The 13062-nt window shown below is 61.6% G+C and overlaps 1 protein-coding gene across 1 annotated transcript; it reads left to right on the top strand.

The window, feature by feature from the left end:
- Window positions 1-3557: 3557 nt before the first annotated feature.
- Window positions 3558-12076, top strand: LOC139008361 (post-GPI attachment to proteins factor 6-like). The gene is made up of 13 exons (XM_070411677.1): window positions 3558-3753; window positions 6913-7090; window positions 7177-7369; window positions 7575-7702; window positions 7898-8166; window positions 8255-8577; window positions 8870-8960; window positions 9040-9163; window positions 9544-9680; window positions 10316-10494; window positions 10587-10733; window positions 11263-11379; window positions 11660-12076. The coding sequence occupies exons 1-13, from the start codon at window positions 3633-3635 to the stop codon at window positions 11954-11956; spliced, it is 2304 nt and encodes a 767-aa protein (XP_070267778.1). The 5' UTR covers window positions 3558-3632; the 3' UTR covers window positions 11957-12076.
- Window positions 12077-13062: the final 986 nt, after the last annotated feature.

Below are 13062 nucleotides of genomic sequence, written 5' to 3'. Positions count from 1 at the left end.
TTTGCCTTTTGACTTAATCGATGACTTGTATCCTACTGTTTACTTTCATACTTATACTTACACTAGAGGCCTGGTGCACTAAATTGGTGCACAGGTAGGGTCCCTAGGCCTGGCCTGAGATCAGGGCCGATAAGGGCCTTCCTTCATTCCGCACTGCCCTCTGGTGGTCAGCACACGTCATAGCAAGTGGTCGAACTGGTCCATAGAACTCCCAAGGGGACAATTTGCATATTAGCCTTTTATTATATAGGATAACATTTATTTAATGTAGCCAAATAAGTAACTTTTCCTTCATAGTTTGCCCGGTTCCCTATTCATCTTGCTTAAGATATTCTCTCCCATCTCTGTATGCTAAGGGATGTGTTCTAAGTCTCCTTTAAAACATTTGAGTCCTTTTGTTCTTGGCAGCTGACCAGCTGATCTGGTTGGAGTTCCTTTTGCTGTGTGCTGTGAGATAGAATACAGACTGTGTGTACGCAAGTGCCTCTCGGCAGGACCCTCTGTGGCTGGGCCTCCGTTGCCCGTCTGGAATGTGAAGCCCCTCAAGGTGGGTTCCAGGGTTCTTCCCGTGCCAATGCAGTTACTTAGCAGAGGGCTCCGCTCTCCAGTCTAGGGCTCCTTATTCATTTACAAGTTAGCCAGCCCCCTAGATGGAGCACTGGGGTAAGGGGGGGGGGGGGGCATCTGCTGTCTCCCCTCCTCCCTGGTAGAGAACCTGAGCATAGGGACCTCACACTGAGGGGGGACACTCAGGGAGGCCCTAGGAGAAATGGAGGCGGTGAGGGGCCTCAGGGCTCAGCCTGGGGCAGGGGTGGGCTTGGATGGACCGTCCCCAGCATGACTGGGTCAGCACAGTGCACTAAACTCACAGCTCAGCCAAACCGGAGCTGGCCTCCTTCCCTTCACATTCAGAGCAGCAGAGGCGCTGTCCCCACCCGCTGCTGCCAGGGTGAGGGGCCTTGCAGGATGCCCAAGGAAAAAGGGCTCTGTAGTGAACACTCTGGCTTCCTCCCTCCCCAGCCTCCACCCTCCACCCCTCACTGGCCCTGGGCTTGGTGGGTCAGCTCCTCCTTTCTCCCCTCTAGTGAGCCCTCAACCCCCAAACCCAGTATAAAGTCCAAAAGGTACAAACAGGCATAGCAACGCCCCACCCCCATCCCTAGCCACCTGGTTCCCGCGCTGACACTTGCAGTCATTCATGCCTTTGAAACATGCAAATAAAATAGTGTGGGCTTTTTTTTTTTTTTGGCTTTGTTTAAATTTCCTATAAAAGTGGCAGCTTTGTGAACACACTTCCGCCCTTTCCTTTGCTGAGCTATAGTGATGGGTAGATCATTTCTAACCAGAAAACAGAGCTTCCAGCTTCCTGCTGCAGGTGCCCTGTTAGAACAGTGTCTGAGTCACGGTGTGGGAATTCACGAATCAAATGTCCATCCCCCAGGACCAAGATCTGGGTAAAGTGCTGGGAACGTCTCCAGGGAAAAGGCACCGCAGAGGGTGACCGGGGGAGGCTACATACTCAGAGGCTCAGAGTGGCACCCTTCGGGGGTGATTATTTTCTGATCTCTGCTGATTTGTTAGGTGAGAGAGAAAAGGGCAGCTTTTCAATTTGAATTTAAATTTCTAAGGAGGGAGGAGGGAGCCTGCTCCTGTTCATTTGCATTTCCTTTCCAGGAATATCCGATGGTTTTGTGTGGGAGGGCGGGCATTTTCTCTTTGATGTGTAGGAGCTCTTTCTTATTAATCTTACTGAGATTGGCCCTTTGTAATACCAGGGGCAAGCGCGTCCTCTCTGGTTCACGGATTGTTTTTAACATTTTCTCCTAGTTGAGTTTTCCAGTCCTGCCTCTAAAGACTTCTGAGTTTGGGGCCATATTTAGAAATGCCTTCACTTCCCCAAGACTCTCTTCTTACCCAAGTTTTCTTCTAGCCTCTGAGCATTTCGTGTTTGGGGTCCTGGTGTAAAGGACGAGGAGTTAGTCCCACTCACCACTGTGACATTCCCACACGCCCCGTGCTAACCTGGCAGCTCAGCGAGGCCTGTGTGGCAGCCTTACAAACTCAGACCTGAAGTGACCACAAGGTATGGTCTGAAATTAAGACTTTTTAACTAAAAGCAGTTTACGGTGGGTAGTCATGTCCTAGGCCTGTATTTTCCCTGACAAAGGTCAATCTTGGCCTGAACTGAGCCTACATATTGCCTTTTTGCATCCATGGTAACACATGGTTGGAATGTCTAAGTAATGTTTCTTTTTCCAGACCCCCAAAGCACAGGCGGCCTCTGCAGAGTCCACAGATCCCCTCCTTGTCATTGAGTTCATTGATGCCTGTTAACTGTCCTGCAGGCACTTAGCAAAAGAAAGTGTGTCTAACATTTTACTTTTTATCCAATCCCAGAGGTTCCCCCACTTCGCTTTCTCCCAAACCCCTAACCCAGCCGTGGGCAAACTACGGCCCGTTTGAAATGAATAAAACTAAAAAAAAAAAAAAGACCGTACCCTTTTATGTAATGATGTTTACTTTGAATTTATATTAGTTCACACAAACACTCCATCCATGCTTTTGTTCCGGCCCTCCGGTCCAGTTTAAGAACCCATTGCGGCCCTCGAGTCAAAAAGTTTGCCCACCCCTAACCTATGGCCAATGGAGTTCATGTCACCCCTTCCGCCTCCTCTCTGATGTAATGAATAAAACGAGTGCAACCCGCCACTCCCGGAGCACTATCTCCATCCACTTTGACTTCCCCGCAGTTGTGGAGGGTTTGGCTCAAATAAACGCACGATGTTCTTCACCGGTGGAATGTTTCTAAGTTGACATCACGGAGCCTTTCAGCCTTCATCTGTGTGTTTGGGGGTTTTTGGTTTGGTTTTTTGTGGGGGGGTTTACACTCACTGGTAGCGCCCTGGTGGAGCGACAGCAGCGGCCCAGCCCTGGAGGCAGAAGTAGGGGCGTCTCCGCCAGAGCCCCTCTGACTCGCGTCGCGTGGGGCCACCCAGCGCCTCCGGGAAGGTTTGGGGCTCTCTGATCCTCCCCTGCCGCCCGCACCTCCCGCGCGGTCTAGTTCGCGCTTGGAATTCCCGCCACATCGCGTCCCGCGAACACCCCGGCCGGCGCCCCGCAGTGCGCGGCTCCCAGTCTGCCCCGATCTGCGACCGCCTTCGGCCACTGTTCTCCGCACGCCCCCCGTGCCCACGTTCGCTCAGGACCGCGCTTACTTCCCATACCCCCACCCGGCCCCGCGCCGCGGGTCCCCGTGTCCCTCCAGAGTCAGCATCGCGCCCCGCTCCGCGCTGCCCTGACCCCATATGGTTCCTGACCCCACCTCGCCCCCGTCCCGCGCTGCCCCTGACCCCGCATTGACCCCGCCCCGGTCGCACCCGCCGCCCGCGTCCTCCTTCGGATCCCTATCCCTTCGCTGCGCGCTCCCCGCGCCCCTCGCTCCGCGCTCCGCGTACCCCGGCTCCCGGCGGCTCCCGGCGGCTCCCGGCGGGGCGGGGCCTGGCAGGCGGAAGTGCCAGGCGAGGTGTCGGGGACCGGCCCGGACGATGGGAGCCCGGGGCGGCGGCTGCCCGGGCGGCGGGGGCAGGCGGGCGGGAACGCGGGCCGAGTAGCGCCGGGCGGAGCGCACAGCCATGGGCCGGGCTGGGACCTGGGCCGGGAACGCGGCGCGGGCGGCGGTGGCGGGGCCGCTGCTGCTGCTGCTGCTGCTCGCTCGGCCCCCTCCGGCCGCGGCGGGCGACGGCGGCCACAGAGGTGAGCGGGCGCGGGGCGCGGGGCGCGGGGCAGGGGAGCAGGTGGGGTGGGGCCGGGATTGTGACTCACCGGGGGCACCTGTGCGCTCCCCTGGCGCGGGCGCAGTGCCCAGGTCAGTCCCTTGCGTGGGCGAGCGGTCGGGGTGTAAAGGACGCGTTCGACCCTCCTCTGTCCCCAGGGCGAGGCTCTGGCAAACGGGCCCCTGGGAGGCGCCCTCCCTTCTCTCTTCCTTCTCCAACACCTTCTGGTCGGAATGACGGTCGTGCGCTGGGCCGTGGGGTCTGCGGGGACCCAGCTGAGAGGCTGCTGAAAAGAAGGGTTAGGCAGTGTAATGCCAAGGGTCCCCCGTCTGGTTGGGAGAAAGTTGCATAGACCCTGGAGTAGGGCCCAGGTGGGTGTCGAGTTGCCACCCCGCCCACGGTGACCTCCAGCCCCGGCAGTCACTTTCACAGCTGCCTCACTTCTCGGAGGACTGGCAGGCGCCCGGGGAGCTGGGCGGAGAGGGCGCTGTGGAGGAAAAGGGCGCCTTACCACCTTACCGCGTCGGTGAACTTGTCCCTCCATTTGCATTTCTGCCCCCTTGAGAAGCCCCAGCCTCCCGTGACCCAGGACGGTGGCCCATCGGGGCTCTGCCTGGGGCTTGGGGTGTTGAGTGAACTCCCCTGACGCCTAATGGCCTGGGACTCCAGGGGGGCCATGTGGCCAGGCTGTCAGGGCTGCCAAGCCCGGTGCCCCTCCCCTAGCAGTTAGACAGCCCACCCAGCAAGGCCTGGGAGAGCTCCTGGGTTTGCTGCTCCTCCAAGCTCCTGTTTCTTGGAGGATTGCGCCTCTGGTTTCTGAGCTTGAAATGAAAGGCAGTTTCCCGGAGATGACTCCTGATTACGTTGCTCCATTAGCTCCTGCCACCTTGTTTTCTCCTTTTTCTCCATCCGGGTTAGGGATGGTGAGGGTCACTGGTGGGCGACTTATGGAGACGGAAACCTGGGGCAGCCCTCCTCTCCCGGGCCTGCCCGGGCAACGATGGGAGTGCCCGGTCCTGTGTCCCGGTGTGGAGAGCGTGGGACAGGGCGCCCTCACTCGGGTTCCCAGCACAGGCTCAGGGACTTGTTTTGTCCTCCCCGAGCCCTGTGTCCTTGGAGGGGGCTGCGGGCCAGGGCGGGTGCATGCGCCCTTGCTCCCTGTTCTCAGAGATGTGACTTCCACATCCGGCTCAGGCTGATGTGTTCATGACCGGGTATGTTCACCAAGGTAACAGAGTGAGCATCTGGGGCAGGGAGATGGGACATGCCCATAGGAAATGGGGTGCTGGGAGGGGCTGTGTAGCCCCGGGAGTGGGGACCACTGTGTCTTAGGGTGACCTTGAGCCTGTCTCTGGTCTCTTGTGCACCTGCTGAAACTTCCCAGCCACCAGCTGGGCTCCAAGTGTCCTCGGGCTGGTGCTCCAGGGCTGGCGGGCGGAGGCCGGCCTCTCAGTCGGGGGCTGCGCTCTGCATGTGAGCTCCCCTTCGGGGCCCACCAGAGGCTGACTATTTCTCTCAGCCCCAGATGCCTCCCTGAGGGGGGGTGGGGAGCTATCCTCACCTCCCAGCACTTAGGTTTCTGGCCCCCGTCATGTTATCCCAGGGTCTGTATGGGCCTCGAGGAAGTCTGCAGTTCAGCGGCTTCGAGCCTCCTCGGGCCACAGCCTGGCGAGTGGGACCTGGGGGCCCACAGACACCTGGGAAGCCTGGCGTGCGCCCCATGTGGAGCCTCGCCCTACGTCGGGCTCCTCTGGAGCTCAGACTGGCTTTGCAAGGAAGCTGCTCACCTAGCTCTTACTGAGGGCCCGGGCCTGCTGCTGGGCTCTGTGAGCAGCGACTCTCCCAGCAGGGTAGAAGGAGGCACCCCCAGCCTGGAGGAGAGTGAGGCCGCACCCCGCTGTGTCCACAATGCATTTCTTCCAGAAGCACTTGAACATCCATTGACCTTGGAGGGAGGGGCCCCCAAAGGGAGGTGCTGTTCACTTTTGCCGAATCATGAGGAAACTGGGACCCAGAGGGGGAGGGACACTCAAGGTCACATGGGTCGCGAGGCTGGTACTGGGGCCAGGATCCCTGCCATCCAGCTCAGGCACCTGGGGGCCCAGCCCAGGCCTGGTCTCCCACCCACAGGACGGCAGTGTGTGCGTATTCTGTGAGCCCAGGGAGGGGCCTGGGTGGGCACCCTCACCCACTCTCGGGGCAGGCGATTACACTGCGGGACCTGGACACAGGCTCTCGTGGAGGCTGTGCCCTGGGTGGTTGGGGCCTAGACCAGTGATGGCAAACCTATGACACGCGTGTCAGAGGTGACATGCGAACTCATTTTTTTGGTTGATTTTTCTTTGTTAAATGGCATTTAAATATATAAAATAAATATCAAAAATATAAGTCTTTGTTTTACTATGGTTGCAAAGATCAAAAAATTTCTATATGTGACACGGCACCAGAGTTAAGTTAGGGTTTTTCAAAATGCTGACACGCCGAGCTCAAAAGGTTCTCCATCACTGCACTAGACTCTGTGCTGAGTCTCAGAAGGTGCTCAGAGCTGCTCCAGGAAATGCTGGTCTGACGGAGTGAGCAGTGAGGGCACGTTTTTGGAGTATGTAGGGGAGGGGAGCAAGACACTGGGGCCAGAGAGGTGAGGGGCTGAGAGTCGCTGCAGGGACTGGGGCCCGGAGCCCCGGTTGAGGCCCTGGGTGGTCTGTCTGCCATAGGCCCTGCCTTATCCCCGTGCCACTCAGTATGGGCACATGCCCATAGGAAATGGGGCCAGCTGTCCCCAGGTCCCCACGGCTTGCCACCTCTCCGGGTGAGGGGACTCAGGCATCGGTCCCGCTGTGTCCCATGTCATCATGGGCTGAGCAGGTGGCCAGCCTCCAGGCCTGAACTCCCTCACCTGTTAAGTGGGCCCAGTTGCCAGAAGCAACTGCCAGGGCTGGAGGGGACTGTGAGCTTTGTCCAGGTCAGAGTTAGAAGGCTGGCATCCCCGGGCTGCAGCCCAGCCCACCCTGGGTCCCTCGTCCTTTCTCTCTGGGGCCATGCGGGGCAGAAGGGCTCTGAGTCCCCTGTCTGCCCCCCACGTGGAGCTGGGGGCGCCTTGGGGCACCCTGGTCTGGCTGACAGTGCCTTCTCCCCGCAGACATCAGGCTGGTGTCTGAGCAGTTCTCGCAGTCCCCGCAGAAGCTGTCTTTCTACAGCTGGTACGGCAGCGCCAGACTCTACCGCTTCCGAGTGCCCCCGGACACCGTGCTGCTGCGCTGGCTGCTGCAGGTGGCCCAGGGCGGCGGCCCCACCTGTGCCAACCTGGAGATCACCGTGTAGGTGCCTGCCCGCCCGCCCCGGCCCAGTGCCCGCCCGGCCCAGCGCCCGCATCCGATGCCTGCCCTGCTGTCCCCCCCTCCAGGTACTTCCGCTATGGCGCCCCTCCCGTCATCAACCCCCTGGGTACCAGCTTCCCTGCCAACACCTCCGTGCAGCCCTCCTTTCTCATCAAGATGCTGCAGAGCAACACTTCCATCAACGTCTCCCACCCAGCGCCTGGGGACTGGTTTGTGGCTGCCCACCTGCCCCCCTCATCCCAAAAGATTGAGGTGAAGGTGAGGGGCCTGCTCTCCTGATGGAGGGGCAGGACACACCCGTGTGGGAATGGCTGGTCCCTGTCATTTACCTCCTCAGGACAGACCCTGCCAAGGCCCTGCTGCAGCCCCGCCTCCCCCACCCCAGCCTAGCCCACCTCCCATCTGGTCCTGCCCCATCCCGTGCCCACGAAACCCCCTCCCCCACCTCTCCTTCTCTCCCCAGGGCTTTATTCCCACCTGTGCCTACATCTTCCAGCCTGACATGCTGGTCGTGCGGGTAGTCGAGGTCTCCATCCTGGAGCCCGACACACCCTTGCCACAGACCCTCCTCTCCCAGCCCAGCTACCTCAAGTGAGTGGGGGTTTGGGGGAGGCCCAGCCTCCGGTTGATGGGGCGGGTGTCACCACTTCCTCCCTGCGGGTGGGAGAGGCTGGGTTCTGGGTCTTGGGGTTCTGCTGAGAAGTGGGGCAGCCACCATGACTGTGACCAGTGAGGGGGTCACTGGCAGCCACAAAGCCTGAGCCAGCCCGACCCCCTTGGCTGCAGAATCTTCGTCCCCGAGTTCACCCAGGAGCTGCGGCTGGAGCTGCAGGGCTGTGTGTCCAACGGGAGCCGGGGCTGCCCCGTGCACCTCACCGTGGGCTCAGCTACCCTGCCCAGCAACTTCCAGAAGGTGCTCACCTGCACGGGCCCCGCCCAGGCCTGCCGCCTGCTGCTGCCCTCACCGCCCTGGGACCGGTGGTTGCAGGTGACAGCCAAGAGCCTGGCAGGGCCCCGTGTGTTGGTGGCTTTCAGCGCTGTAGCTTCTCTCACAGGTGGGCTGATGGGGAGGCGGGCCGGGGTGGCTGTGCCCTGCCTTCGGTCCCCAGCCTTTCTCCAGCTGGGCCCTTGTCCTCCTGACAGCCTGCAGGCCTTGGATCGTAAACTTCCAGCATCTTCTGCAGAATAGCTCAAACCAGAGCCTCAACAACACGTCTGCTGGTCTGCTGCCCCCGGGGCCTGGCTGGCGGGGCCTGGGGGGGAGCAGCCGTGTGGGCGGCGGCCCCTTCTGCCTCCTGAGCTACCAGGCCGTGCGGGAAGACGTGGACGTGGTGTCTGTGCACTTCAGGCCCCCAGACGGGGCCTCGGTGCTGGTGCAGTCGGATGTGCCTGCGGTGATGCGGCTGCAGCTGAGAACGGGCATGGACAGCGGGGGCTCCCTCACCATCGCCCTGTGGGCCAACGAGGTGGGGCTCGGCCCAGCGCAGCTCCCAGCGCAGAGCTCCAGGCTGAGTGAGGCTGCTCAGCCTTCGGGAGTTGACTTTATCATGGACACTGGGTGGGGGTGGCCCCAATAGGCATTGGGCCGGGTAGGGGCACCCCTTGCAGAAAGGGAGGAAATGGGACTGCGGGCGGGGTCAGAGGCTGGGTGTTGCAGGCTAGGCGGGAGGGTCCTGGGGGCCCTGGGCCAGTGGAGCCACAGACAGCGGCAGCATCGGACTGGGAACTTGGGCTGATTTGCGCGGCCTCCCCTTGTAGAGTGTGTTGCCCAACAACACCTGGGTGAAGGTCTGCGTGAACGCTGCCTCGCCCTTCCTCAGCTTCAGCGCTGCGCTCAACTGCACCACAGGTACGGGCAGGAGCACCCGGCTGAGGACCACGCCAGCCCCTCTGGCCACCTCTTACCAGGCCTCCTGCTCCCCCTGCAGCCTTCTTCCAGGGGTATCCCCTGTCTTTGAGCACCGTGTCTCGCAAGGCCCACCTTATCATTCCCTACCCAGAGACGGACAGCTGGTACCTCTCCCTGCAGCTCGTGTGCCCTCAGAGTCCTGAGTAAGTAAACCTGGGGGCTGGCGTGGGGCCACCAGAGGCACCGGGTGGTTGAGTCATTGCGTCCAGGGCCATGATCAGGCTGCCTGCGTCTGAGTCTGAAAGTGGCCCAGCTTCCTACAAGCCGCAAGGTAAGTTGCCTTCCGGGAGTTACGAAGGACTCTTCTCCAACGGGCACCCCTCTTCAGGCAGCCCTGGGAGTCAGGGCACAGGGAAGGGGCCTGGCTCAGGACAGCCCAAGACAGGCTGGGTGCAGTGTGGTGCGGAGGGGAAGGGCCTCTTGGCTTCTGTGTCTCACAGCTGCTGTCCCCCAGGGCTCAGGAGCCCTGGCGGAGGCTGGCCAGCACACCCCGCAGCCAGCCTTCCTGGGCCCCTTCCTCCAGGGGGTGTGAGGAGGCCTCGGTGCTCGTGGAGACCGCCTTATCCTTGGTGCCCTGCTTGAACGACTGCGGGCCATACGGCCAGTGCCTCCTGCTGCGCAGACATGGCTACCTGTATGCGGGCTGCAGCTGCAAGGCAGGTGAGGGCCAGCCCGGAGCCTCCGGACACTCCGTCCCTGACTTCTCAGCCCTGTGCCTTCCTCCAGGAGCCCAGCTCACTGCCCAGGCTGAGGGCACCCTCGCTGAGCAAGGGCAGACGCCTTCTCTCCACTCCTGCCATGTACCTCCCATCCCCCAGGCAGAAAGGCACCCCCAGAGATGGTACTGCTTCCTGACTTGGCCTCTTTTGCCCACACCTGCCCCCAGACATGTCCCACACCTGACTCACATCTGCCTGCACCTGCTCCATACCCTCCTCTTACCTGTCCACACCTGCTCCACACCTGTCCCATACATATTGCCCACACCTGCCCCATACGTGCCATATACCTGCCCCACACCTGTCCCATAGCTGCCTGATATCTGCCCCACACCTCCCTACACTTGCCCCACACTTCTTTATACCTGCTCATGCAGCCCCACAGCTGTCTGCGTCTGCCCACACTATCCTATACCCACCCACACATGCCTGCACCTACACACACCTGTCCCAGCCTGCTCCTCGGTGAGAAACAGTCTTCTCTCCAGGCCGTGCCCTGAGGTTCAGAAGTGCCTCCCCCATTAGCCTGGCCTCCGTTGCCCACCCTCAGCCCGCTCAGCATTGCCCTGCCCACAGGCTGGCGTGGGTGGAGCTGCACAGACAACAGCACCGCCCAGACCTTGGCCCAGCAGCAGGCGGCCGTGCTCCTGCTCACCCTCAGCAACCTCGTGTTCCTGGCCCCCATCGCCCTCTCTGTGCACCGCTGCCTCCTGGTGGAGGCCTCCGTCTACGCCTACACCATGTTCTTCTCCACGGTGTGCTGCTGCTCCCTGGGGGGCAGGGGGCGGTCTGAGTGTCCACTCACTGCCCCCTCACACCTCTCTGCTCACTGCCCCCCACCCTGTAGTTCTATCACGCCTGCGACCAGCCGGGGGAGGCCGTGCTGTGCATCCTGAGCTACGACACCCTGCAGTACTGCGACTTCCTGGGCTCTGGGGTGTCCATCTGGGCCACCATCCTTTGCATGGCGCGGCTGAAGGCCGCCCCGAAATATGTGAGTGCCTCCCCACACCCAAGGCTGGGCTCTGAAGGAACAGAGGCTGAGGGAGAGACCAGAAAGAGGGTTTGGCTGCTGCCGTTAGAAACCTCCCGTCTTTCATAACGACCCTCCCTCTGGCACTGGAAGGGACTGTGCGGGCTGCTCAGAGGGCTCTGGGGAGAGAAGGTGGAAGACGGTGAGGCAGGGCCTTCCCAGCCCGTCTCTCTCCCAGGGCGCTGAGAACACTGTGGGGCTTTTTCTGCCACAGCCGGCATGGCTGATGGAGACATGTGACCCGGAGCCCTGCCTGGCTAAGTTGAGCCTCAGGATGAGTCAGTAACTAGAGGAGGGCGCCTCCCACCCGACCAGCGGAGCAGAGCAGTGTGCCAGCAGCTCCAAGGGGGCGAGCGGGGTGCTGGGGGCGGGGGGGGGGGGGCAGGATGCCCAGCACACCCCGACCACCAGCTCCTGCTGGACCTTGTGCCATTAGGAACGGCCCTGGCCTGGGCTCCGTGACCCTGTGTCATCCCTGTGTCTTGCTCAGGTTCTGCTTCTCCTGGGCACACTGGTGTTGGCCATGACCTTGCAGCTGGACCGCAGGGGTGCCTGGAACATGATGGGGCCTTGTCTCTTTGCCTTGGTGGTCATGGTCACCATGTGGGTAAGGAGCTCCCCACAGACCCCCCACTCTGGAGAGAGCTGGCCACTGGTTCTGGCCATGTTGCTGGTCCTGAGTTGGAGTCCCCCACGTGTGCTGAGGCCTGGCCCTGGCGCTCAGGGCTTTGTGTGGCTTCGCCCAGGCCTGAGGACACCTCAGGTCTCTATGCCCTGGAGCCCCTTACGAGTATTGCCCGTCCTTGTCCTGCTACCCAGATGTGGGCAGGCCCCTGGGAGGTACAGCTGCAGCCCCGTGCCAGTGCTCTCTCAACGGTTCTCCCCAGGTGTACCGCTGCGGGCACCGGCGGCGCTGCTACCCGCCCTCCTGGCAGCGCTGGGCCTTCTACCTCCTGCCCGGCATCTCCATGGCCGCTGTGGCCATTGCCATCTACGCCTCCATGATGACCAGCGACAACTATTACTATACCCACAGCATCTGGCACATGCTGCTGGCGGGGAGTGCAGCCTTCCTGCTGCCCCCACGGGACAAGCACGCTGAGCCCTGGGCCTGCTCACAGGGGCTCGCCTGCCACTATCAGATCTGTAAGAACCACCGGGAGGAGCTGTACACGGTGACGTGATGCCGCCAGCTCAGGGACATGCACAGCTCCGGTGGCAGCCTCTGCAGCCAGGGGGGCACCAAGGGAGAGGGGCCCTGTCCGGATGGATTTCCAGCGGAATAAAATGGCCCTGCGCACCCATTTGCTTCCTCCTCTGGAGGAGAGACCTCCCGCCCACAGGTGGAGGGGGCAGGCGGCTCTGTTCTGCTGGCCTGGGCTTGACTGGAGATGCACAAAGAGATGCGCCCATCGTGCTGTTCTCCTGTGAGGCCGTGATGTGAAACCCAAGAAGGCAGAGGAGGCTTGAGCCACCTCCCACCAGCCCCCAACACTGCTGAGGCTGGGAGCTATGCCCCCAAATGCCAGTCTGTGTTGGGTTGTGGGCATGCCCCCTGCTGATGCTGTTGCCCTGGGCAGAGGTGACCATGGCCGCCAGAGAGCTGCCATGTGTGGTGCAGGCAAGAGGCTGGGGGCCCTGCCTGTCCCTTTCTTCGGTTCTCAGCTGTGAAGCTGCCGGCCCCTGAGAAGAGTTCCTGGGGAGGCATCGAGCGGCCGGGCGGGTGCCAGCAGCGCAGGGTGGTCTCTGCCGGCCCTGTGCCCCTCCCTTCCCCTGGGCCCTTGTGGGGGCATCTTCGATGCTGTCAGGAGCGGAGGCGATGAGGGGCTGCTGGAGAGCCTGGCCCAGCCTCCTCCGCCTCTGGGGGTAGCAGGGTGAGCCCCAGGAGATACTGCGCCAGGAGTGGCCCTGCCCCTTCCCCAGGCAGGAGGGCGGCTGGGTGTGCAGAGTGGAGCAGGCCAGGGGAAGCGGGTCACTGAGGCCGGGCTCGGCCCCCATGCGCAGTTATTCTCCAGGGGAAACACTGATATGTAGTGTTTTGGGGGTAAACGTTTTAAGGCAACTTTTTTCATGTAGCTCTGGTTCGCTGTGAGGGTGAGTTTAATGGTCCCCAGTTGTATTTCACGGCCAGCGTTTTTACATTGTGTCTGCGCTCCCTCGGGCGGAGCAAGGAGACGCCCAGGGGCTGCTGCTGAGGAGCCTGGAGCCGGCAGGTGCCTGGAGCCCCGCGGGCTGCGCAGAGCGGCTGGGAGGGACGCGGCCGGCAGCGGCGGGTGGAGGGCCAGTGCCG

The sequence above is a fragment of the Myotis yumanensis genome, unplaced genomic scaffold (genome assembly GCF_028538775.1).
Source record: "Myotis yumanensis isolate MYYU_CA2020_CCGP unplaced genomic scaffold, mMyoYum1.0.hap1 SCAF_4, whole genome shotgun sequence".
NCBI lineage: Eukaryota > Metazoa > Chordata > Mammalia > Chiroptera > Vespertilionidae > Myotis > Myotis yumanensis.
Note: the sequence above shows the minus strand (reverse complement) of the source record. Positions and strands in the feature narration are given on the sequence as shown.